The 25,396-nt window shown below is 49.5% G+C and overlaps 3 protein-coding genes across 10 annotated transcripts in view; 1 reads left to right on the top strand and 2 right to left on the bottom strand.

Annotated features, from left to right (window-relative positions):
• Nucleotides 1-1,287: 1,287 nt before the first annotated feature.
• LOC148838414 (uncharacterized) lies at nucleotides 1,288-4,860 on the bottom strand. The gene is made up of 3 exons (XM_088911007.1): nucleotides 3,869-4,860; nucleotides 3,414-3,683; nucleotides 1,288-2,591 (listed from the first exon to the last, which is right to left on the bottom strand). Exons 1-3 carry the CDS (start codon nucleotides 4,377-4,379, stop codon nucleotides 1,999-2,001), a joined length of 1,374 nt encoding a protein of 457 aa, XP_088767133.1. The 5' UTR covers nucleotides 4,380-4,860; the 3' UTR covers nucleotides 1,288-1,998.
• Nucleotides 4,861-10,826: 5,966 nt separating this feature from the next.
• Nucleotides 10,827-12,394, top strand: sst5 (somatostatin 5). The gene is made up of 2 exons (XM_088912053.1): nucleotides 10,827-10,961; nucleotides 12,209-12,394. Exons 1-2 carry the CDS (start codon nucleotides 10,827-10,829, stop codon nucleotides 12,392-12,394), a joined length of 321 nt encoding a protein of 106 aa, XP_088768179.1.
• Nucleotides 12,395-14,013: 1,619 nt separating this feature from the next.
• The window catches only part of trip6 (thyroid hormone receptor interactor 6), an 18,210-nt gene continuing 6,827 nt past the window's right edge, over nucleotides 14,014-25,396 (bottom strand). For all 8 annotated transcript variants that reach the window (XM_088911449.1, XM_088911446.1, XM_088911448.1 and 5 more), the window contains 9 exons: nucleotides 24,722-24,929; nucleotides 23,225-23,379; nucleotides 21,822-21,935; nucleotides 20,329-20,946; nucleotides 19,553-19,643; nucleotides 19,171-19,340; nucleotides 18,180-18,358; nucleotides 17,477-17,597; nucleotides 14,014-17,352 (listed from right to left, as the gene is read on the bottom strand). In XM_088911449.1, the coding sequence (XP_088767575.1) occupies nucleotides 17,221-17,352; nucleotides 17,477-17,597; nucleotides 18,180-18,358; nucleotides 19,171-19,340; nucleotides 19,553-19,643; nucleotides 20,329-20,946; nucleotides 21,822-21,935; nucleotides 23,225-23,379; nucleotides 24,722-24,926 (1,785 nt within the window). In that variant the 5' untranslated portion in view covers nucleotides 24,927-24,929 and the 3' untranslated portion in view covers nucleotides 14,014-17,220. The remainder of the gene's footprint in view (nucleotides 17,353-17,476; nucleotides 17,598-18,179; nucleotides 18,359-19,170; nucleotides 19,341-19,552; nucleotides 19,644-20,328; nucleotides 20,947-21,821; nucleotides 21,936-23,224; nucleotides 23,380-24,721; nucleotides 24,930-25,396) is intronic.

Below are 25,396 nucleotides of genomic sequence, written 5' to 3'. Positions count from 1 at the left end.
TCTGATACAAGCAGTTTCAAAATCTTCACTTTCTTCAGAGTGAACTGTGGAACACACAACCACAGGGCACAAGTGGAAACTACATGGAAGAACATTTAAGACTGAGAACAGGAGGCTCTTCTTTTCACCAAGAGCTGTGAGAGTATGGAAAAGGCAATCCAGATATGTTCTCAAAATTGGCATCGGCTGTTTTTTTGAAGATCTTTGGATCATTAAGCTACTAAGTACCATACAAGCCAAATGGTCTGAATGACCTCCTCTTATTTTCTTTATGCTTCCAATCTGCTACTGTCCAGTCCTGGTCCTGCAGGGTCGGTGTGTCTGCAGTATTTGTTCCCACTCAGCTAATCAATCACCTCGGTATTTAGTTGGACCAGTTTCACTGGTTCTCCCAGCTCTTCAGATGCTGCTGCTTCAAAGAGATTGTGCAAACTCACCAGGTCCTCCAGAACACCGATCGGACAGCCCTGGTCTAGAGCTTTAATGATCCCTTTCAGACACCTGGGTTGCAACTTGGATGCCAATACATCAAAGCCAAACCTTGTTTCTTCTGCTGCGGTTGGCTCAGTACATCAATGAGCCACCAGTGGAGTAAACGCCCTCGACCGCAAAAGCCAGCTTTCAGTCACAGCTTGCACGCTGATCTCAGCAACGATACACCAGCCGGCTCCCGCAGTGACCACAGAGCTGCAGCTGGAACAGAAACTGGTGCTGCCACAGGAAGAGCACACACAGGCTGGCTGGCTGGCTTTAGCTTGGTTGTTTCACACAGGAGCTCTTTATTCAGCACCTCTGTGGAAAGTTGCTTTAAATATACTGGATTTCTCAGTATATTTACATTTTGCATTCTTCCTTCGGAAGAAACTTTCCCCGTGATCTAACTCCCCATCATTTACCAGATTCATAAGAAAAGCCCATCACCAGCAATCACCAAGGTAAAAATACCCAAGTTTGGATTTTCATTCTCAGCACCAGCAGCTCAAACCCTGCAGTCTCTGCTAACATAGCAGTGCTTTTTTGGACCAGACTTGCACATACATTATCTCTTGTGCACCTTCTAAAGTTCATGTCTTGGTCAAATTTCCCCCTGGCCTTTACCTATCATGGCTTCCTAATAATCCCCATTTATAAACTGGCTTCTTCACTCTGATGTGTGGTGAGCATACTGGTGCATTCTGGCTGCCATCGCATCATCTACATTGGTGGTGGAGGGGAGTCTCCATTATCTGTAAAGCTCTTTGAGTGGAGTGTCCAGAAAGGCAAAACAAGTGTAAGGAATTATTGTTATTATTATTATTATTTTTATTATTAAGGTTTGGTTAAAGACTCTTGCACATCAGGAACATTTTCTATACCGCATTTCCAGTGGTGTGACTGATATGTGTTAGGAATGCATTCTTATTCAGAAACCCCACTCCAGAATCACTCTGGTCACAGAACTGACCAGGTAAGCCCATTTTACTGTTCAGACTTATAACACACGAGGAACGTTGGAGGTAGAACCAGAGACTCCCACCGAAGAGCAGTCTGATCCACACCGGAGCCAACAAGCGAGCCGAGATCTCTCAGTGACGCAGAAAAAAAGTGACCTCTCGCTCATTAACCCCACAAGCTGACAAACCTTGGCATGGATCAAACTGAGCTGCAGCAGATCTCTCACCCAGATCTCCTATCCGTTAGTATGACTGCCCAGCCTGGCAGCTCGGCACAGGAATTCGACATCTGGGGCAGCTTTACACTGGGGCTGCTGCAGGTAGTGTATCAAGATTCACATGTGTTTCCTATTTCAGAAGAAAGCCTTGATGAGCCTACAGATAAGGCAAAAGGGCTGTGCTACAGGTCATCGGTTTAGCCCCCCGAATTGCTGCCATCATGACAATACCAACCGGTGGTCTTGCACAGTGCTGATCAGCCCGCCAAGCCAGCGGCTCTGCTCTGCACAGGCCGACCGACGGTGGCGCCTGGCTCCGGCATCAACAGCCCCCGCGGGGCCGCCGCTCAGTCCAGCTGCAGGAGCAGGGCTTCGCGCATGTGGATGCGCATGTGGAACTTCAGCCCCCCGCAGTTGCGGAAGGCCTTGCCGCAGTGCAGGCAGGGGTAGGGCTTCTCCCCCGTGTGGATGCGGAAGTGGCGCTTGAGCGCCCCCGAGTGGCGGAAGCGCACGCCGCACTCGGAGCAGCAGTAGGGCCTCTCGCCGGTGTGGATGCGCTGGTGGGTCTTCAGGTTCTCCAGCCGGTTGAAGTCCTTGCCGCACTGCTGGCAGCGGTACGGGCCGCGCTCGCCGGCGTGGGCGCGGCGGTGCCTGCGCAGCTCGCCCGGCAGCTGGAAGAGCTCGCCGCAGGTCTTGCAGGGGTAGCTGCCCTCCTTCCCGGGCTGGAGCGAGGCGCCGCCGCCACTGGAAGATCCGGCCCAGGGATCTCCGGAGAGGTCTGGATGACCTGGGGGGTGAAGGGTGGGCAAGGATGCCCCGATGGAGCCGGATGCAGGGAGGGCGCTGGGATCAGGCACTGGGCCTTCTTCCTGGGCGCCCTGCAGGGTCTCCAGGGGCACGGGATCAGGAGTCCGGGAGAAGGCGTGAGGGTCTTCGCCGACTGTTTCGGAAGAAGGAAAAGACCCAGTCAGGTTTTTCCTGCGATTTCAGATGCAGAGTCTAAAAAACATTCACCTTCTTATACAAATTCAAGGTGGAACATCATATTCCCCAAAGCTGTACCTGTTTAGTGATCAGTCTCACGGTTGTAGCAATGTCGTGATTGCTGTGTAACAAGTTGGTTTGTTTTGCTGACATTACCCCACGTTCAGGTACCACACTTCCTGCCTAACTGTGCTGTCAGCAAAACAGGAAGGCAAGCTGGTCTTGGACCCCAGACTCTCCTTCATCTCTAGCTTCTTGCTCATCTGAAACCCACTTTCAGTGGCGTGATCAACGGCTCAGGGGAAACCGCAATCAGCAATTAGGACAAACTAGCTGGAAGGGAGCAGGGCGGAGTCGACACTCATACGCTGGGCAGCTCTGGAGGACAGGGTTCAAGTGCCTTGCTACAGGTGTGTGCTTGGGGGAGCTTCCATTAGGCAGCAGCACAAGCCCGCACTGATAAGAACAGTGCAATGAATTTCAGAAAGAAACTAAAAGAGTATAGTCCTTTTCGGGGAAACGGATAATGTCAAAGGAGCAAAAGGATAAGTATGCTTAAAAACACAGGTGCGAGAACAGAAATCTTTTCCCCAAAATGCTGACGTGTGTTGCTGCTGCACTCTGCTACCTGAGCCTGGGAACTTCCAGAATCCCACAGGAAGAAACACTGGGGAAAGCCCAACGCCCGCAAAGGCATTTTTCCCAGCCTTTTGCACCGGAGCCGGGGAACTGAAAGAAACCCGTTCCCACTTTCTACCGGACCTCAGCCGTTACTCACACAGCGGGCGGCCCGAGGAAGGACCGAATCCGTCGGCGTCGCGGCCCGGCAGGGGCTCCGGTCTCCACTCCTCCAGCAGCCGGGACTGCAGGCGCGCCAGCTCCTCGGCGACGGGCTCCGGGTCCGAGCCCTCCTCCTTGACGATCACATACTCCACGTCGGAGACGTCGTCGAGCTTCTCCCGGCCCGGGGGGCTCCGTCCGCTCGCCTGCTGTCCGTCGGCGGGCTCCGCCGGCGAGTCCGGGATGATGGAGATCTCGTCCGCGCCTTCTAGGGAGCACAGGATCAAGAAGCATGCGTCAGGCACACAGCACCACCGTGCAAAAGTTTGCATATACACACGGCACACAGAGACACAGGCACACTCGATGAATCATTGCTCAGACGAATAAAATCCAGAAGAGACAACTGTTCCAGGATCGGGGCTGGAAACTGATCTCTAAGCCATAACGAACCTGCCGCAGCCGATTCTCCAGGCTGTCTCCCGTGCGCGTCTTCCCCACAAGTGCCATCGCCTTCGGGGGAGCCGGCTCGGCCATCGTCGCCATCTTCAGACAGATCGGCAGCCGCGGGTCTCTGGCAGCGGGATGGAGGAGGAGGCTCGTCCGGGGCCAACAGGTCGTTTCGGTCCTCGTCTGCGGTCGCCTCGCCGGCTCGCTTTCTCTGCGCCCCGGACTTGTGCGGGTTGACCCTTGGGCGCCGCTGGCTTCCCAGCGAGGCCCGGGTCAGCTTGAGCTCCCGCTCGGAGATTTCCAGCCTCAGCTTGAGGGACTGGTTCTCCTGCAGGGTTTCGTCCATCTGGTCCCGGACGTCCCCGAGCACGGTGCCCACCAGCTTGGTGATCTCGAAGACGGCTATTTCCACGGCCACCTTGAAGGCGTTCTCAATAGTGGCGGCCAGTTCGTCCTGCAGGGCATGCGAGACGCCTACGGCCGTTTTTTGGGATGTATTGGGGACCGGCTTCATGTCTTTTCCGATCGATTCCAGCAAGCACAGCGAAGCTGCCTTTCACAAGAAGAGTCGTCTCATGCAGCGGCCACGTATCGGCATTCACACGCGCGATCCGTTTGAAAATGTATTTTCTTTTACTTACAGCTCCTACAAATGGAGAGAACGGGTTTTAATCGGAAATGACCCGAGAATCGAGGACAAATGCGATCCAGTGAAAATAAAACTATTACAAAAGCCGACCAAATCGGTCGGGTTAATAAGTGTAACTCCGAGAAACACCAAGACCGATAAAAAGAACCCGTCAGAGTTCCGTTACATGGTTGGTGAGAACGACGTGAGCAACCCCGATTAATACACTTGTTAAAAAATATATATAAAATAAAGATTTTTTTCCTTTTAAAACTCTAGGTATTTGATTTGTGGGACAGAAGAAACGAATCGCTTGTTTTTCAAAACACTCGGGGATGGCTCTCTAACTTCCTGTTTCCTCTTTATAGATTGAATTGGCCGACTGGTTCACTTTCCCAGAGTTCATCACTCCCGAAAGCCAGAAATGTACTGTGCAGAAAATAACCATGAGCTGGGATAAAATGTACAAGATAACTCAAATATGCAATGTTTGATTCCAATTTTAGTTGATTTCAAATGAAACAAATTCAAAGTTGCGTCGATTGCTCATTTATGTTCTTACTGTAAATTTAGATGTGACAGGAAAATTTCTCATGCCTTTCTGAAGGTGTGTATTTCTAAATGAGCTGATATCACAGGGAATTTTGAAACGTTTCTTTTAATTCCATACCTAGAAAGCTTAGCATCAACCTTAAATCGTGAAAAAAAAACATTGAAACACCAACTTCATCCTCTTTAAGATACATGCACCTTTATTGGAGCATGACTCATGGTTGGCCAAAAACCAAATCAGCCAGCCAACCGGGGTGGGTTGGACAAAACGTCATAGGCAGGCCGTCTGCGCAGTTTTCAAAAGTGATTGGTCAGCGTTTGAAGACCAACCTATCAACATCCAGAGTTGCGTGAACATTATCTGTAAAAGAACAAGTAATAGGTTTATTCCATGCTGAAAAAAAGAAGAAAGAGAACACAACGTTTCGGCCGTGGAGCCTTCTAGGCTCCACGGCCGAAACGTTGTGTTCTCTTTCTTCTTCAAGAAGCCTTCAAGAAGGCTCCACGGCCGAAACGTTGTGTTCTCTTTCTTCTTCAAGAAGCCTTCAAGAAGGCTCCACGGCCGAAACGTTGTGTTCTCTTTCTTCTTTTTTTCAGCATGGAATAAACCTATTACTTGTTCCTTTGCAGCCTACACATGCTAACGCAGCTACCCACCTGAACTATTATCTGTAAAAACCGCCTGAGTGGGCTTGTGTCTAAGCCGGTTAAATCCCAAAACGACTTCGTTCTAATGAATGCACAGGATAAACTGTTAATGCCGAATTGCACGTTTTGGCATCTGTTTCTGACTTTATTTCTTGTTTGTTGTTTAGCGTCCATTGAGCAACTGGTGTGCATAAGGCGTCGAGACGATGCTGAGATGAAGCGAGACTGTCGGGCTTTAAAAAAAAACATCACCAGTGGTGACAAGATGTAAATACATTGAATTAAATTTGGTTCCCTAGACACATATGCATAATGGTCTACGAGGCTGTATAGTCAGTAGAGGATGTATCAACAGTACAAATGGATGTGACATATTATCTCATGTTGTGCAGTTTTTATGAAGTATTTATGATTGTGATAGGATTGCACAGTGGTGAATAATTAATAATAATAATTGCTTACACTTATATAGCGCTTTTCTGGACACTCCACTCAAAGCGCTTTACAGGTAATGGGGACTCCCCTCCACCCCCACCAATGTGCAGCATCCACCTAGATGAAGGGGGTTAGCATCGCTTCCTTGCAGTGCTGGGGCCCTGGGTTCAATTCTGGACCTGGGGTGCTGTCTGTGTGGAGTTTGCATGTTTTCCCCGTGTGCATGTGGATTTCAGTTCAGTTTATTGTCCTTTGCAGAAGTGCAATGAAATGCTTATTTGCATGTATGCTCCAATACAAAGGCATTGAAGGAATCACCAAAAACAGAAACACAGAACAGCAGCAATAACAACAACAAGTTAAATAACATACAACTTAAAAAAAAATCCTTCTTGGTGCTCCAGTTTCCTCTCACAGTCCAGACATGCCGATGAGTTAATTGGCTTCTGGGAAAATTGGCCCTAGGTTCGAGCGCATATGTTTGTGTCTGTCTGCCCTGTGATGGACTGGTGTCCCTTCCAGGGTGTACCCTGCCTTTCCCTCACTGCTTACCAGGATAGACTCCAGCTCCCCCCTTTCAAAGTCTGAAAATGGATGAGTGGTGGTGTGTTATGTAGCCCGGTTCAACTAAAACATGACCACAACACTTAACACTTAATACTTAACTTTTTAACCAGGGAAAGGTCTGGTATTTTGGTTTAAAGCACCCTCCAGATACACTGTGGCAAGTCCCTTGGATGTCTATAGAATTGGTATATTCCTCCTCTCTTACGCTTACATGGGTGGGATAATTAAAAGATCAGTGAGCAACACGCTTGGCTATTGTGAGAGCAGCCATCACCTGCTGGGGACTAAATGTCATCAGCCATAGCCTTGTCGATCTTTATTTATTTGTTTTTAATTAGCATGACTAGTTCACTGCTTTCGTGTTGGGCTGACGAGTTCCCGACTTTAAAGGAGCTTTCTTATTAGCGTAACTTCACCAGACCGCCTGTTAGATACTCTCCCCCAGCTTATTCAGCTCACTTTTTTGGGGGGCGCTAACATTCCAGTGGAAAAAAAAACTGCTTCCAAAAAAACTTTGCAAGCTGAATAGATGTGACAAGATAACGGAAGGAACCTGCTGCTGGACCAATCCAGCTCCTGCCCCCGGTCCCCGAATGAGTGGAATTTTCCCATGAGCACTGGGTAAGATAATATAAGATTAGCCATACAATTTCTTGCATTAGGAATTTGTCTTTTCGCATACCCCAGCTTGCTCTCCATGAGACACACAGAGAGGGAGAGAAGCTTGGGATCAGAGTGCAGGATCAGCCATTTATACAGCACCCCTGGAGCAGTTGGGGTTAAGGTCCTTGCTCAGGGGCCCAACAGAGTAGGATTTCTCTGCCAGCCACAGGATTTGAACCAGCAACCTTCCAGCCACAGGTGCAAATCCTTAGCCACAGTGCCACTGTGTGTAGATACAACATTTTGCTTGAGCATCTGCATCAGGCCCTACAAGGGGCATAAGACCAAGTTACCATGTAAATGCTTTTGCATTCCATTTGCAGACTCGTGGTTTCTACATTTTTAGAGTACATACTGCATTTTGAAATGAAATAAATGGTCCAGGAGGTCCTTATCAAGTTCCAAAACGTCAGTTTCGCCTGGTTGGCAATGCATATGGTTCTGAATTCCTGCAGTTTTCTGTATAATAATAATAAAGCCAGCAGTTTGCCTGTCCATCCCAGTCAAGCCCTGGCTATCCTGACCCAGGACCAGCCTGCAGCCCCGGGACAAGCAGGATAGTGGGTACACAGGAGGGGTGCCCTCTGCCGCCATCCCTTGAGCCAGTCAGCCCAGCCTGCCCCCAGCCCCAGCCCCAAATCAGGGCTTCCAGCAGCACAAGGTAGGACGTTGATGATGATGATGCTAATAACAATAATGATAATAAAGTAGTTCAGGTGGGGAGCTGCATCAGCATGCGTTGGCTGCAAAGGAACAAGTAACAGGTTTATTCCATGCTGAAAAGGGAAGAGAGAAAACACAACGTTTCGGCTGTGGAGCCTTCTTCACACCTGAAGAAGGCTTCAGAGCTGAAGAAGGCTTCACAGCTGAAACGTTGTGTTTGCTCTCTTCTCTTTCCAGCTTGGAATAAACCTATTACTTGTAAAACCTATTACCCCAATTTCCTTTGCATAATAATAATACACTTTATTTATATAGCACCTTTGAAAGTAGACTCTCAAACAGTTTGACAATAAGAAAAGAACAATATGAGGAGATAACAGAGTCATCACTCTGTTACTAATTAAAAACAAGGGTTTAGAATGCAGTAGAAGATTCAGTGGGGGTAGACAAAGACGTCAATTAAGTAAAAGCCTTTCTGGAGAAGGTGTGGAGTCTGGATTCGATGGGTGCTTGAAGCAATGTTACCCCTATTCTGTCCTGGATGTTCCTGGCTCGATTGTCCCTCTCGTCCCCATGTCTTTGTGTGGATGCTGTCCTTGGAGAAGTTCACTGATGGCCTGGGGCAGCGCCTTTCACAATGTTGATGAACTGGAAGCCAGACTTCATGCGCTTCTCTCTGTTGCCCTGAATCCATAGGAAACAAACACTTAAAGAATGGCACCCTTTTGTGCTTCTTGTGTTGTGTGTTTTTGTCTCTGCTGGACTTCATTCCCCCCGCCTTCTCTCCCCGGGCCAAAGCCAAACAGCCGATCAGGTCAACATCTAGCTTTCTAAGTGCAGAGCCATGGGGCTCCCTGGACACCCTGTAGGTCCAAACAGAACAGATCAGCTGCAGCTGCTGCAGGGCTCCTGGCACCAAACCCTCCTCCAGCAGCTGCAGTGAGATGAGTGACCTTTACCAGGGGCAGGATGTGGGTGCCCCCGCGCCCCCGGACAGACAGCTCGTCCCTCATTAAAATGTTAATCGCAGCCCAAGGCGGCATGAAGCCCCGCGATTAATAACTCACTGGAACAAAGAGCAAGCTTAGCTCTTCCTGAGAGTGAGATAGACGGTGGTGGGGAAGTGGGGGGGGGACCTCACACTCTGAACTGCACTGGGGAGCTCCGAGTCCCTTGTGTGGTACCCCAGGGGTACAACCCTGGCACTGTAGGACCCACATATGTAGGGAGTTTAGACAAGAGATATGTGCATTATTGAAACTCCAGCAATGTTTTAGAATAGAAGCCTGCACTGCAAGTCTAATATTGGAACCATTCAGAATCCAATGAGCTGGGGGGTAACTGAGGCTACTGTGACTCAACCAGTTAAGGACCCAAGTACGGGCTGAGCTGTGCTTTAGCCCAGACAATACTGGCCCGAGTCTGCCAACAGACATTAGGGTTAGGCGCATTTAGGTTTGGAAACAGGAGGCACTTCACTTTAACACAGTGTCTGGGGGGTCAGGAAAGAGCAACGTGGTGAAGTTATAGCGACCTTTTAAAAAACTGTTTCTGAACAAGGCTGTTCTGTTTCTGCCTCCAGATTAGGGCTGGTCAGTGCCCTCTCCTCCTACCTTCAGACAAGGGCTAGTCAGTGCCCTCTCTTCTTGCCTCCAGACGAGGGCTGCTCAGTGCCCCCCCCCCCCCCCTCCTGCCTTCAGATCAAGGCTAGTCAGTACACTCTCCTCCTCTAAACAGTCATGTCACAAGGAGCAAATCCGGAAATTTGGGGGAAGAGACGGGGGTGGGGAGGAGGGGGCTGGCTAATTAACATTTGAGTCACTTCTCATCTTGGACACAGGGGGACAGCGAAAGGTCACACCCACTGAGAGGCAGCTATGCCGCCACACAAACCTGTTAGACTTAATTACAACCCATCTGCCATAGCCTCTGATTGGAATGGACTTCAGAGCACAGCACAGCAGAGAAGTTCCGAGACCAGGGGTCAGTGCAGATAGGCTAACTGATGCATGCAGGTACGCAGGGGTGTAAACAAGACTGCAAGTTGAACTACTTCAGGCGTAGCCTGTTCTAACTGCACCAAAAGCACCAAAGGGGCTGACTTCATCAGTTTTACTTTGATCAGCAACTCTCCAAGCACATACAGGCAACATATGGTTACCTATTCACTAAGCATCGGTTTGAAACATAAGTCTGCAGAGAGCAAAACCAAAAATGAAATAAACTGCTAGGCAATGAAAAAATTCCCATGATCTAATGCCTTACCTGGAATGCATGTGAATAGAATTCCACAATTATGGTCACAGCTGTACAGTATTATTGAGGTACTAATAAGATGGAGGAGTTGTGTGTCAGCAGGCTCTCATCTACCAGCTTCTTGAAGTAATCGGTTTCAACAAACATAGCTGGCAGCTTGATCCCATATCTCCACAGCCCTCTCCCTTAGTGATGGAAATATGCAGCAGAGCAGGGCTATACTGAAACCAGTTGGGGATGAAGAGAAAAGGACTAACAGTTGAAGTAAAATAGAATATTTGCCCTGTCCCGTGTTTTACTCTCCCTGTTACAACTAGAACGTGGAGCTGAGTTTGTGAATTGACAGGGGGTGGCTCAATGACATCATCCTGCTCTAAGCCACACCCACAGGTTCCGATTGGCTGCCTCAACAATCCTTCAATCACCCTTAGTTCCACACCTGGAATAGGGGATAAATATCACGCACAGATCACCCAGGCTCAGTTCATAGAAATTCCTTCAGGGTTTATATCAAGCATCTCACTGCAAGACCCTCAGCACCTAGAGGAGATGATGCTGTGCTCTCAGCTGCAGGTGCTCCTGGTGGCTCTCTCTGTTTCCGTCTTGCTGGCCCGGGTCAGTGGAGTGCCGCAGAGGGACAGGCTGGCTGACCTGCTCCGAGCAGAGGTTCCTGAAGGAAAGGAGGTAGGTGTCTATAAGCTCGCCTGCATACTCGGGTCTTTCGGTCGATCACTTCTTGGTCTTTTGGCTAAGATCAAGTGTAGTGCATGCTCGGGTCCGTCCGTCACTGGAAAACTCAACATCTACCATGCAAATTTGTGCGACGGCTTCCATAATAAGTTTGCTATCTCTGGTACCGGATGGCACACAGTAGACACATTAGCAAGACGGGGTTAAATCGGGAATCCACTGGCACTTAAACCTGTTTTAACAATAGCATCACCTGGTTATCCCTTCATCAACTCTTTCTTAAGGTGAATCCGATGAGAATCTGGCACTGATAAGGCTTTCTCTGTTTGTGTGTGTGTGGCTCTCTTGTGCCGGGATGCTAGCTGTACAGTGCCTGTACTCTGAACGTGAAAGATCCTGCTTGGTCTGTAAGACCATCTGCATGCACAGATGCATGATCTCTCCTTTCTCTCTGGCCGCTGGCAAATAGGCAACCTACTTGAACTGACAGGTGCACCGGTGCCCTCCTGTCACTTTGCACCTCCTATCCTTGTGTTACTTTCGTACAATCTTTAATTGTATTGTAAATAGCAATTGTATAATCTATTGTATCATAATCCCAACCTAATCCCTAAAAACTTTTGTCCTTCTACTCTTCTATCCCTCTTAACCAGCTCGCGGATAAAACATTTCATGGCTGACAACACCACTGTATGCTGCTCTGTTCGTGCATTGATAAATAAACCTTGATTGATTGATTCTCATTCTCCCCGACTCCCTGACATGCCTTGTAAGTGCATGCTTAGTGGTGGAGATCCGTCTCCATGTTTTCACTTTTACACCGGCTGCGTTTACATACAGCAGATCATCATGCAGGCTCTCCATCCTTTTTTAGAGTTGCAGTAATTGGAGAAACTACAAACTACCCACTGCCTGGAATCTCCAGTTCTAGTGCTGGAGGGCCAGTGTGTATTAAGTGACGTTCTCATGTTGGCTAAGCCAATAAAGAGCTCGTCTAGATTGTAAAGTTCTCGGCTGGATTGAAAGTCTGCAGACAAAGCAGTGCTTCAGAATGAGAACTGGAGGCAATCCTCTGCAGATACAGGGGTAGTAGTTTGGGTTTGTGATTGCCTTATTCACCTCTCAGTTTGGCCAAGAACAGACGTTATAATTCTGCACATTCTCAGACATTGACAACCCAGCCTTGAAATGACCCGGCTTTTCCTGCCCCGATTGCTTAACCCTCCGTCCTCACTCCCCAGGACCTCTCCCGGATGCTGCTCCTGAAGATCTTCTCGGACCTCCTCAGAGCCGAGAACGAAATCCCGCCCGGCTCGGCCGAAGACGCCGGGATCCGGAGCGATGTGCCCCGGCAGCTGCCCCTGGCGCAGCGCGAGCGGAAAGCCGGCTGCCGAAATTTCTTCTGGAAGACCTTCACCTCATGTTGACCCCTCTGTATGCACATCCCCCACCCGTCTCTGCAGGACCGCTCCTTCCCACCCTGCCCCTCGGCCTAGGCGGCCAGTAAATTGTACCTGTAGACGTAGACGTGTGTTATACCTCTTACACGAGCCAGAACGGGAATGGATCCCGACAGCACGTGCAGAGGGCAGCCTACTGCACCTGTTGGACCCCATCTTTCGATTAAAACCCGGCTTTGGCTCTGCTGTTCCGTGCCAGTGCGTCTCTTTTCATTGCAAACTCATCCCTGTTGCGTCTCCCCCCCCCACCCCTGCAATGGAGTCGCTCCGCCGGCCATTCCATGGATCTGCCGCGGGGGAACGGGAACATATAGTAGGAGATCTCGGCGAAATTAGGGATGGTGGTTGCCTCCACAGGATAGGCTGGAAAAGGACAGACTGGATTGAGCAGGGTGGGATGGGAAAGTAAGGAACAATATAGGGCAGGACAGAGCAGGCGATGACATTGTGGGAGGACAGGATTGGGAAAGGATGATGGAGGACTAGAGAACATCCAGAGGCAGGAGAATGTCTGCCTCAGTCTTCTTTAAGGGTATCAAATTGTTTATCCCAGTTTAATTTCCTGTATTCACACTGGGGGTAGGGATTGCGGGGTGTATTTTCCTACAGCAGTGGTTCCCAATCCTGGTCCAGGGGACCCACACACCTGTTGGATTTTGTTCCAGCCGTGCCCTCACTGAAATCCCATCAAACCCTTCATTGACTTCATAATCATAAGATTAACGTGAACTTTTTGTTTCCATGTTGGAGCTTTAACTGTTGTGTTTTGTAAGTGAAATAAAATCCCAAACTTGTGCCTATAAACAAAATGCAAATATTCAATTGATGCATCTTCTTCGATCAAGTAAGGCTTCAGTTATCTCATGAAGGTGGGAGGGAAAGAAAAACCAGCAGGTGTGTGTGGGTCACCAAGACCAGGACTGGGAACCAGTGGCCTAAAGGGACAGCAGGTGAATTCTTGAAGTTCTTAAATTCTTGTCTTTCTTTATTAAGAGAGCAGGGGGAGATTTAAATTGAAGGCAGCTTCAGATTTATTTTATGAAATGTGAATACAGGAAGCTAAACGTGCCAGTGGCTGTAAATGAGGATTAAATGAACAGGACATTTAATCACTGACTTTGATCCACTTTCACGGAAGGTATAAATGATACATCGACAGGAACCCTTAACTCTTTTGCAGAAGTAGACACAGGCTCAAGGACTATCTTTCTTGGAAATCCTGTCTAGCTTCTTGATCCCTGAAAAAAAGGGCTTACTCAGCTAGTGATCGATGAGCCTAATTGATTAAGAGTACAGTGGGAACAAAACCTGGAAGACAAAGAATCTTGGAGAAGCAGGTGCGAAAGTCAGTACTATAACGCAGTCTTTTCTGTGAGCCTTAGACAACTTCTAGCTTGGTTGCAAGGAGAATGGGTGATCCCTTTTAGCAACCACCTGCTGTTCAGAGAGCTCTTACTGATCTCTTTCTGCGTCTAAGGGGCTGGCCTTCCTCATATCAGACAGGACCTCTTCCTTCTGGGCTTCAGATGCTGTTTAGGAAAGCAAGCAAACAGAAAGCTCACACACACACACACAGAGAAAACTGGTTGACTGCCAAACATGTCTTTATTAACCAAAACAACTGTGTGCTCTTTTCACACCAATGAGGAGCTCCCCTCTTAGCATCACATGCCTGTTTCTGATCAAGGCCACCTGCTCCAGTCCCTGCTGGCAGGAATCCCGCAGGTTCTACAGGCACTTTTGATTTTAGAGCTGATTCAGGTCTTAAAAAGGTGATTCAGACATCTTATCCAAATGTAAGTATACTTGATTATTGCTGTGACATAAGATTAGTAAGCCAGAGGACCCTGGGCACCCTGAGGCTTGGAGCTTCCCACTCCTGGACTAGATGATGGACTGACATTGTAACCATGTGCCTAACCCCTCCACAAAGGGGCAGGATGGTGATGCATGGACTCCACAAGCAGCATGCTGCCACAGAGGCACAGTACTGTAGGCACAAGCTCTAGCTAGCCCTGTGTAATGCATCACCATTTCCAACTGGCTGTGGAGTTACAGTACCACCAAGTATTTTGCGATCCTCGAGCGTGTCTGAATTGACATATTAGCCAGGTCTGCTGTTGCCTTCATCTACCCACCAGCGGCATGTGCACCAAGTTTTAATGTGTAGCAACTTGTATTAGCCATCTGTCCAAGAGTGCAGTGCACAGGGGGAAAAAGACCCGATTTAATACCATTTCACAGCCCCTACAAATCGTGCATACTGGGCCGTTCCTACTACTCTGAAGGGCTCTGGTCTCTCTTCTAAAGCACACTATTCTCTAATGTTTTGCTTGGACAGTATATAAATGAACCTTGACTACTAGATCATATCGCAAGGTTCAGTATTCAGCTACACCTTACCACTGGCATGAAGGACAGGGTGTAATGGTCCCAGGCACTAATTGAGTAATTCAAATAAGGGAATTAAGAGCTCAAAGTGGGACAGAAGAAGTGAAATACCCGGTTTCCATAATTACTTACATGGCTAAACTAATTAATGGACTGACAGAACCAATTCTATCCTTCCCCAATGTTTTCAAGTAAGACCTCAGAGGTTCTAGTCCTCATGAGGGACATGAGACTTAATTTTTGGTGGAAATGGTGAGCTCCTTTCACGGTTTAGGACAATAAAAACAATGAATTAATTACCTTAAACAATTAAATGGATCACTTAAGAAAAGACTGAATAAAACTGAGAAAATACACCAGGGAAGGGTCAATTTTAAGAGACCAGTAGAGCCTGCTGAACTGTAGCCTAGCTGGACTGGAGTCCTACCTGCAGCTCTGACTTTACTACAGAATTGCTAAATCCCATATGACCAAGAACACAGCTGCATCCACTGTTCCATGGCCAACACCACACCATTGTTTTTTAAAAAAAAAAGGGCTTTTGCCCTCCTTTAATGTTAATATTTGCAAGATAGGCTCCATTACTCTTTAAATTAATTGTGCTTCTGTAACGTTAAACATCATCGTTGAAGTTTTCCCAGGAACATCAGTGACAGTGGTTCAGTTTGATCTACGTAACACTTTAAAGGAGAGAAACCAAGTGCTGAGATATTTCCCATACCTTCACAGCATCTTGAGAACCCCACAGGCCTACTGGCACCCCCTGGACTTGAACCTGCAACCCCCAGGCTTGACCAGCATTGTGTGATAAAGCTGTTCAGTCTCCTACTTCATTATACATTCAATAGTACATGAGGTGAAACAATACTGTCTAAATCATGGCTATTTGCACACAACCTGTCTTCACCGTTAGCAGGCCTCTATCTAATGTAACATCTTAAATCAGACTGGCTCCTACTTGTCAACTTTACCCTTGCCATCAGATGGGGATGGGGGGGGGGGGGACAAAAGAAAAATACAGGATACCCCCCCATCCCCTCACTTCCAATGCCAAGCTGAAACCAGCTCAGATCACCAGCTATTCAGAGTACAAGGAATAAAAACATATTAATAAATTGACCTGTTTTTCCACCCACCACCCGCCACCCAGTGGATGGCTGAGCAAAATCCTTCAGTTAAGATTCATCTTCTAGTGCAGGTTAAATCAAATTAGAAAAGAAGAACATCCCTTATCATAAATGCACCCACTGTCCCCAATCGATATAGCACGACATGCTGTATAAGAGATAACTACCCGACCGTACAGTACCTTGTTAAATTCCATGCAGCTGCGGTTGGCTATAGGAGAATATGCCCTGGGTGAGCTATAAACAGATCGGTACCTATTCGCTGCCATCGTACCTTCACAAAACCCCCCACACCCACCCCGAGCCCCTCTCAGGGTACACGGCCCCACCGGAGACCAGTCATTTCGTCCAGGAGGCAGCAGGCGTGGGGCAGAGCTTCACCGTCTTCGGGCTGCCTGCCGTGTGCGATGGGGACCCCAGGCCCCACAGGTTCGGAGGTGGACGGACGGACGGATGGACAGGCAGGCAGGAAGACAGGGGTCAGGGACCTGGGCCCTTCTCGAAGCTCTCTCGCTCCACGGCTGACTGCTTCCGGAACGGGGCATTGCCCATCTGACAGCCAGAGGAGCCTCCCGCGCTGTCAGGAGAGTCCCGATCCAGATCCAAGCAGGAAAGTAAGGCCAGTGCACCCCCACCTGCCCCGCTGCTCCGGGATCGGAGAGCAGGGGCGACAGCAGGGTTTCCAGGGCTCCTGGCCTGCCACAGCCCTGCTCAGGTACGAGAGGGCTGAGAACAGCGGTGGTGGTGAAGCCCGGTTCAGATCAGGGATGATCCAGCTCGTTCCGAGGTCAGGCCAGAAAGAAAAACCGGAAAGAAGACCCTGCGGCTCTGAGGCCCTGGCGCGAGATGCTCGGCAGCGTTGGGATGAGAGCTCAGCCTTCTGGCACACAGTCTGTCGACTGCCGGGGGAGGCGAAATGTTTTCGATCCCCACTTTCCATACGGTAGAGAAAAGCGGCGCGGGGAGTTATTAACATGCCCCAGGGGGACACAGCTGTAGGACACGGAGAAATGCCGGTGTAAGAGCCTCACACGGGACACAGCCAGCACGTCTGCAGAGGTGGCTCTCTCCCGAGAATCCGCAGCCTAGCCACAGGATCCGGCAGATCCCTGCACATGGCACACATGTCGCGTCTGGAGATGGGCCCGGTTCGGCTGTGCAGTTTCAGGGGGCGGGGGGCTGGGGGACGACTGGGGTCCTGATCCATGTGGTTCTGAGAGCAGGAGGCTCGGGGGGGGGGGGGGGGGGGTGTGTGGGGAGGGCGATAGTGGGGGGTTAGCAGTCGGTGGATATTTTGGCAGACAGGTCCTGAATCCGGCTTGCGCTGCAGCTCTTGCACAGGATGTGCCCGTCCAGGGGGTAACAGCCACGCCCCTCCCCCTCGGACGACAACAGCAGACCACACTCCTGTGAGAGAAGCACAGAGGGGGGCCCCCTGTCAGTAACATACAGATCTGGGGTACTCCTGAACGAGGAGCTTGGCCCCCCAAACCCCCTGCCTCTTGGTGCATCGAGCGCGGACCGCCCTCACCTCGCACGTGTAGCAGTTCACATGGAAGCTGCGGTCCAGAGCCACGATCCGCACCGTCTCCTCCTGGCCCGGCTCAGGCATGATGGCCTGGTTGCACACCGAGCAGCGCGGGGCAAACTTCCTGAACGAGACGGAGGAGAGGGGGAGGGAGAGAGTGCAGACAGGGAGGGAGAGGGATGGAGAGAGAGAGATGGTTAAGAGGAAGAGACAGGAAAGGAGTAGAAGGAACACAGACGAAGAGAGGTGTAAATCAAACAGGACAGCTCGCTCGATAAAAGAAACTCCAAGTACAAAGAAAAGGGGGAGGATCCAGAACATCAGAGTGGTCAATGCAAGTTCAGAGGGAGCAGATACATCTTCAATAAGTGACCTCATCTGTGACGACATCAGCAGAACTGAAAGCTGCTCCCCAGTCACCTCACGACTGGGCTGAGTGTGAAAAACTCATTAAGGTACTGAAGCTACGGCTCTCCACAACAGAATCAGAGTTTGTGCTGACCCTGGCTGACCACTGGGGGGAGCTCTACCACACTTTTACAACCCGATTAATTCCTGGCCTCAAAGCAGAGATCCGGCTCCTGGAGGGCAGGCGGATCTGCAGGTTTTCCAAGTCTCCAAGTGCTGGCGCCTGAGAGAAGCTGTTAAATTGGTGCCATTAAGCCGCCGACGAGCTTGTTTAGGGTGTTACGTGGGGGTCACTGACCGGTGGAAGTCCTCGATGCAGTGGATCTGCGAGGTGGCGTCCACGGTGAAGGGCACGCCGTCCAGGCAGCGGCCGCAGACCACGCAGGTGAAGCAGCGCGGGTGGTAGGCCTTGCCCATGGCCCGCAGGATCCGGTCCAGGACGGGCTGGAGGCACTTGGAGCAGCGCTCCAGCGTGCTCTGCTCAGCCGGGGAGCAGAGGAGAGAGGCAGAGTCAGAATCCACTGTACCGTCCGCACACAACAGACGCTTCCCACCGGCATCATCGAGACAAGGCTTCCTAATAATCCCCCTCTATGAACTGGCTTCCCCACTCTGTTCTCCTCCCCACTGAGAGCTGGTGGGTCATCCCGGTGGGGGCTACACACTGGTGGTGGTGGAGGGGAGTCCTCATAACATTTAAAGCACTCTGAGTGGAGTGTCCATAAAAGCGCTATATAAGCGTCAGGAATTATTATCAACAATAAAAAAGTGTATATACAGGGTACATGCTGTAAAACATCCAGTGGATTTTACAGCTCTATACAATCAATGTACTACAAGGAACAATACCATACAATACAGTGTACCCGGGGGTGAGCCGTGTGCATGCTGTCAGTGCAATGCTCTGAAGGGGCCTGTACATCAGAGTTTTAAAGAGTAACAGCAGAAATCTTCCATCTGAATCATCAGACTGGGAGTGTAGGGGATGGGAGGCAGCTCTTGTTATTTTGTTGTTCCACTCCTGCTGTATGAACAGCGCTAAACACCTCTTATCCTTTACTTTCGCACAATTCGTAATTGTATTGTAAATTGCAATTGTGTCATTTATCGTATCTTAATTTTTTTTTCTTTTCGTTCATCTCATCCCTATAAATTCCTGCCCTTCTACTCTTCTATCCCTCTTAGCCAGCTTGCGGACAAAGCATTTCATTGCCGATGGCACGGCTGTCTGCCGTACTGCTCGTGCACTGATGAATAAACCTTGATTGATCGATTGGCGCCGCACTCACGATGTAGCAGCTCTCGCAGTAGCTCTTCTTGTCCACGGCGTAGAAGGGCTGCCCCCTCAGGCGGGTGTGGCAGGTGATGCAGCTGAAGCAGTCCACGTGGAACACCTGCTCCATGGCCACGCAGCCCGTGCCGTCTCCCAGCACGTTCTCCCCGCAGCGCGCGCAGCGGCCTGCAGGGGGCGACAGCAAGGCGGCCGGGGCCAGAGAGAAGGAGAGAGACAGAATTAGGAGCCACTTCCTGTTCCCGTCAGGAACGGCGCACGGGGGCTGTGGCGGGATCGGTCCCGCCTTTTTAAGTGGCTGCTGAATGGAAAACTATTTAAATAATCGACCCCTCCCCACTGCCCCCATGCCTCTCTCCTGGCCTGTCTCAGTACCCTACCGAAGTACTCCTCCGCTGGAGGGTGATTCATATCGTACACCAGCTTCTTGGTCAGCCGGTCCAGCTCCTCCTCTGGCCGGGTTATCGCCCCCTGGTGGAGAGGATAGAGATTGAAAAGAAAGCCATCACGCAGATGGACGGTGTGATTATACAAAGGCAGGACAAGGTGACACACTTGCAGAAGTCACTTCTCCCCTCCTCAGGCCCTGAGCACGTGTCCTCTGTTTAGGCAGCAGCTATATCACCCTAAACCTGGCAGCCCCACTGAAGCTCAGCAGGTTTGAGCCTGGCCAGTACCTGGATAGGAGACCTCCTGGGACAGCTAAGACTGCTGCTGGAAGAAGTGTTAGTGGGACCAGTAGGGGGCGCTCACCCTGCGGTCTGTGTGGCTCGAAATGCCCCAGTATAGGAACCGTCCTGCAGTCCTTCAGATGAGACGTAAAACCAAGGCCCAGACCTTCGGTGGTCATTAAAAATCCCAGGGCTTTTCTTGAAAACAGTAGGGGTGTTATTCCGACATCCTGGCCAAATTTCCCCCTGGCCTTTATCAATCATGGCCTCCTAATAATCCCCCTCTCTGAACTGGCTTCATCACTCTGTTCTCCTCCCCACTGAGAGCTGGTGTGTGGGGAGAGTACTGGCGCATCATCCAGGTGGGGCTGCACACTGGTGGTGGTGGAGGGGAGTCCCCATTACCTGTAAAGTGCTTTGAGTGGAGTGTCCAGAAAAGCGCTGTAGAAGTGTAATATTATTATTTACTATTACTATCATCCTACCTTGTGCTGCTGGTAGCCCTGATTTGGGGCTGGGGGCAGGGCCTCTGGGCTCCTCGTGGGCAGGCTGGGCTGACTGGCTCGAGGGACGGCGGCAGAGGGCGCCCCCCCTCTGTAGCCACTCTCCTGCTCGTCCCGGGCCTGCAGCGGTGGAGGGGGGCGGTACCAGGCCTGTCCCGGGTCAGGATAGCCGGGATTGCGCTCCTGCGGCTGGCGGGAGGCCGGCTGCCGGGGCGGGGAAGGGGCGTAGGCCTGCTCGGCCTGCCGGCCCGTTTGGGAATAGGTGCTGACGGGCTGCGCGGTCTTGACCTGGATGCTGAATCGGGGCCCCGTGGGGGTGGAGGCGGTGGTGTAGGAGGCCGGCACGGGCTGGGGGTACGGCTTCGCGCCCTGAGAGGAGTAAGGATAGGCCTGCTGGGTACTGCCAGGGCTGTACTGGGAGGACTGGGGGGCTTGGCTGGAAGAGACCGGTGAGCCGCTGGCATACTGGGGCACGCGGTGGTACTGCGCCGGAGCGTGGTGGTAGGCAGGCGTCGGCTTGCCCTGCGCAGAGGCGCCAGGCTGCATTGTGGGCTTGTACCGGTCTGCCTGCTGCTTGGCGTAAGGCATGTTGTCGTACACCTGCAATGGAAACGCAGATCATGAGAACAGGGGGCAGGACACAGACGAGAGGAGGTCACGCAGCTCTGTCGCTAACTGATCCAACAATCTCACCTAGCCGTTTCGCTGAAGACGTTCCATCTTGTTCCAGACTCCCTCACCCCTCTGCATGTCCCGTTCTCAGGATTTACAACCCTTCCCCACAGTCTCCACCCATGTGCAGTGCATCAGCTTAGATCGGCTGAATTTCCCTCTCCTTTTTTGGCCTAGTGCTCTAATTACTATTTGTTCGTTTTGCAATCCCTTGTTGTTTCTAACTACACCTTCAAACCAACCGGTTTCGCAGAGACGTTTTCCAAGCACCAAACCAATAGGAATGTGTTTCTGCCGTTTTCCCAGGGTGACGCCCACTGAGTCACTGGTGGAACTGGGAGTACACCTGGGCACCACCTATCAACAAGTCTTTTTATTTTACTGACCGGACTTGCACTCACGATTTTGAAAGGAAATCGTGCACAGACGATCACTCTCTCCCTTCAGGTGTAAATGCAGACAGGCGATCACTCTGAGCTCTTAGTTAAGCCAACGGGGTGTTTGGTGAGTAGATCAGAAATAACTTTCCCAGGTTTTCACTACTTAATTTGGCTGATTACAAAAATAAATATCATTAGTCAGTCAATTTATAGTGATGCTCAAATTACTTTTATCCTTTAAATTTTTCAAGCATGGCATTATTGCAGAGAGACAGCCTAGTTCCAATTCATATCTAGAAGTCACTTCTGTCCCAGCCTGTGTCTTTCTTTACACATTATAACACATGGTCAGTGACTCCAGCGCCCTCTTGTGGTCGCATGAATGTGAACCATTCACTGACAAGAGGGAGGGGGCTCATTCACCTGTGACCGGGAGGTCTGGGGGTGGCTCTCCATGTTGACCAGCATGCTGGTGAGAGAGTCGATCTCTGCGTCAATGCTGGACAGTGGCGCCCCCTGTCTGTCGGCGGCACGTGCCTGCAGGATGCAAGAGCGAGATTTTCTTTCAGATCTGCTTTGAGATGTGTCGTCAAGACCCCGTTATACTGGACTTTAAATAGCAGTTTAGTCATTTTACTCACCAGCCTGTTTAATGCTTTCACAAACCTAAGTTCATATATTTGTAATAACAGATTTGCAAACTAAATTCTGAAGTTCTGATGTTTAACTTGAAAGAGATTATATATAAATAACACAAATATGGGCAATATAAGCTTATCTTTCAATAAGGTACAGTGTCTACAGAATGTCTACACTAAACCTTTCCAAAGTAAACACATTTTGTGGCCTAACTGCCTGAAAAAAAGGATTTATTTTACCTTTATTTAAATATCCTAACACACAGCCTCTGGGTGAAAAACAAAAGCTGAAATATTCTGAAACTTCACTGCAGACAAAAACCTAGAGAAAAGGGTGGAATAAGTGTACACACTCCCAAGTTAGTACATAGCTGGAAGCATCTTTTCATGAGTTACAGCCACAATTCTGTCAGGAGAGGTCTGTACCGATGTAGCAGGCCTAGATGTAGCAATGTTTGCCCATTCCTCCTGACACACCTGTACAAGCTAGACTGACCTGATTAAAAAAAAACTTGTTACTAGAAATATGTGCTTCGTGTCCAACATAAAAATAGCTCTTTTAAGTGTGGAATTGAGACACAGAAGAAGAAAACTGAACCTTGTAGTGCAAAAGTCAGAGACATTGTGCACTGTTCAGCTCTTTCCACTCAATGCATTTTCTTCTTATGGCAGAAACAATTCTGTGATGATCTTCAGAAAGGGTTAGCGTGTATTACAAAAATGTTCCATCTTTACAGATGTGTGCGTAGGAACTTGTGACGTTAATGGCAAGGAGCACCGGACAGTAAGTCAATCGTATTGGATTGGCAAAAGTGATTTGACTAGCTGGAACACTTCACATTGGCTGCTCGTGCACCTTGAGCTACTGTGATGACGTTTTGGAGAACTCAAAAAAGGCACTGATCAATGTGAACTACAGATTGCTAATTGACAAGCTTGGTCTCTTGCAACCCACACCAAGCTCTACTTTTAACAGTCAAAGTAAAAACAACAACAGTAATGGCGGAAATCAGTTATGGAAGTTTTGAGAAGATTATTCATACGCATATCACACAGATAAAAGATGCCCAATTGTGTCCAACATGCCCTAGACTTTCCACAGCAGTGCATATATTGGCAATAAGTACAGCACTGATTTGACACATCTCTCCCCATTTATCTCCATGTCCAAACTGCTTTGTCTCCTACCTGAAGGTCAAAAGCACTCATCTGGGAGCTCCAAGAAGGCCTCTCCTCTTTGCCTGCAGAGGATGATGGGTAGTAGTGGTCTCCTGACTGGGGGGAGAGTGGGCAGAAGGCCGTCGGCCCAGGGTCCTCCTGGTGCTTGTGAGGCATCATCCCACCTGCCGAGACACACCCACACGTCCCTCACGGCACCGAAAAGCCTTTGGTGAAATTTTCCAGATGACAAAGTGCTCCGCATCCTTGTCAACAGTGCTTTCCGGAACAAGACTGGAAGCAAGTGAGCTCGTACCCAAGCAGGAGAGATCGCCCTGCTCTCTGCAGCGGTCTGGATCCCAGCTGGGTACCACAAAGAGACGTGTAGTCGCACACTGTGTCCCGGATCATAGGGTATCACTCCCATATAAAACTGTTTCACTAACATGTCGAGAAAACAGTTCCCCAAGCACAGAGCTCTTTGGTTTTTTGTTGATTTTGGAGATATGGAGCAATCCCTTGAAACTCAGCAAAAAGCCAGTTCCTGTGCTGAGCTAGAAGAAGCTTACCGACGTCTAGGCTCAACAGCCCTAAAGCAGAGTTTGCAGGTGATGCTGATCACAGCAACACAGCCTCTGCAACAAGCATTTCCCATATCAGCATTGTTTAAACAGTGGAGGGTTTGTTTATGCTAGGATTTAAACAACACATCTGGACAAATATTCTTTTCAACAGAAAGGGGATACAGTAGTGCGCAATAATCACACTTTTACGATCATTAAAGCTCAAAGTGACCAAAATTCTCCTAGACGCAGCAGGCAGCCAACACCTTTTACTGTAAATTGACCCAAGGGAGACTCATTGACTTCTAATCCCTATTTATAAATTGGCAGGTGGTTGGAAAAACAAATCTGAACAGAAAGCATTTGAAACTGAACTGTGGCAGGACCTCGCTCTGCTTGCAGGGGGACCCCTGGAACCCCGCCGTGCCGGCAGCGAGAGCAGGGCTCCCACTTTCCAAAGGAGCAACAGCCTGACGCTGCAGAAGCAAAAAAAGTTTACAAATGAGAGGAAGCCATCTGGCCCACCCAGCTCTCTTGGTAGTTCCTAACTAATCAATCAGAGGATCTCATCATCCAGCTATTTGTACAAAGAAGTCAGTGTATTGGCTTTAAACTACATGTCTGGATAGTTTGTTCCATACTCCCACCACCCTCTGTGTAAAGGTATTCCTCTTGTTTTCCATTTTAAATCCGTGGTCTGGTTCGTGTTTGGCCATTTTCTGCCGTTGTATTATCAGTATAGCACTGAGCCAAGTTGATAGTCTGGATATTGAAATAAGGGTCTACTGAAATAAAAGCACAGTTTCCTTTTTTAAAAAAAAAGTGTATTGAAAATGCCATGATCTAGGAAGATACTGCTTCTTCTCATGGCTGCTTCAGATGGTATATCATTTTTAATTTGTGGAGCTTCTCATTGTCTAACGGTGCTACATACCTTACGAAAGGAATGAAAGATCTAGCTCACCTGTAGGCCCTGTCGCCATGTATCTGGTTGCCATGCCGACTCCCCCTCCACTGTTCTGGTCGAAGTGGCCGTATTTGGAATTGGTTTCCCCGGCAACCTTTTTGGGCGGTCTGTAGAAGGCCGGACTGGCGCTGGAGACAGAGGTGATTGGCCGCTCTGGGCTTGCCAGAGTCCTCGGGGGCAGCCAAGTGGGCCCTGACATCATCCACTGTTAACGAGGGAGGAAGAGTTTTGTTTTCACAAAAAACTTTTTTTTTTTAAACCGTTTTCTCTTATCAGAGGTTAAATCACAGGGGAAAATACTGTGGGTTCATCCAAAATCAACACTCTGCTTCAGAATCCTGTTCAAAACCTAAGGAGTCATGGTCACTTTCTGGTGGGGCACAGTAGCACTGGAAATGGACCCCCGTTCAGAAAGGCTGGTCAGGTTTTCTTTTAAACTACAAGCGACGGACAAGGGAGCTCGCCGTTCATTGTTGTTACACAGACCGTCTCGATTATCTTAAGGTAGCACCGATACAGAGCAGTGTTATAAAAAACAAGAACGAAGGTCTGTCTCAGGGTTTTTCGAACTGCAGTGTTTCTTGTGTCTTCACTGCGATTTTTAGATGCGATGAAGTCGCTTCTGCGCTCTTTCGGACACAGCTGAGCGCCCGAGCGCTGGACAGTGCCACC

This window comes from Atractosteus spatula, chromosome 3 (genome assembly GCF_055471065.1).
Source record: "Atractosteus spatula isolate fAtrSpa1 chromosome 3, fAtrSpa1.hap1, whole genome shotgun sequence".
NCBI lineage: Eukaryota > Metazoa > Chordata > Actinopteri > Semionotiformes > Lepisosteidae > Atractosteus > Atractosteus spatula.
The sequence above is the reverse complement of the archived record's forward strand: the minus strand, read 5'-3'. Positions and strand labels throughout refer to the sequence as shown.

Bases quoted from the DNA above. Each gene is read 5' to 3' on its own strand.
- sst5 (XM_088912053.1), top strand. From the start codon at position 10,827: ATGATGCTGTGCTCTCAGCTGCAGGTGCTCCTGGTGGCTCTCTCTGTT. The intron at 10,962-12,208 runs GTAGGTGTCTAT...CTCACTCCCCAG, and splicing joins AGGTTCCTGAAGGAAAGGAG to GACCTCTCCCGGATGCTGCT.
- LOC148838414 (XM_088911007.1), bottom strand. From the start codon at position 4,379: ATGAAGCCGGTCCCCAATACATCCCAAAAAACGGCCGTAGGCGTCTCG. The intron at 3,684-3,868 runs GTTCGTTATGGC...TGTGCTCCCTAG, and splicing joins TGGAGAATCGGCTGCGGCAG to AAGGCGCGGACGAGATCTCC. The intron at 2,592-3,413 runs GTGAGTAACGGC...CTTCCGAAACAG, and splicing joins TTCCTCGGGCCGCCCGCTGT to TCGGCGAAGACCCTCACGCC.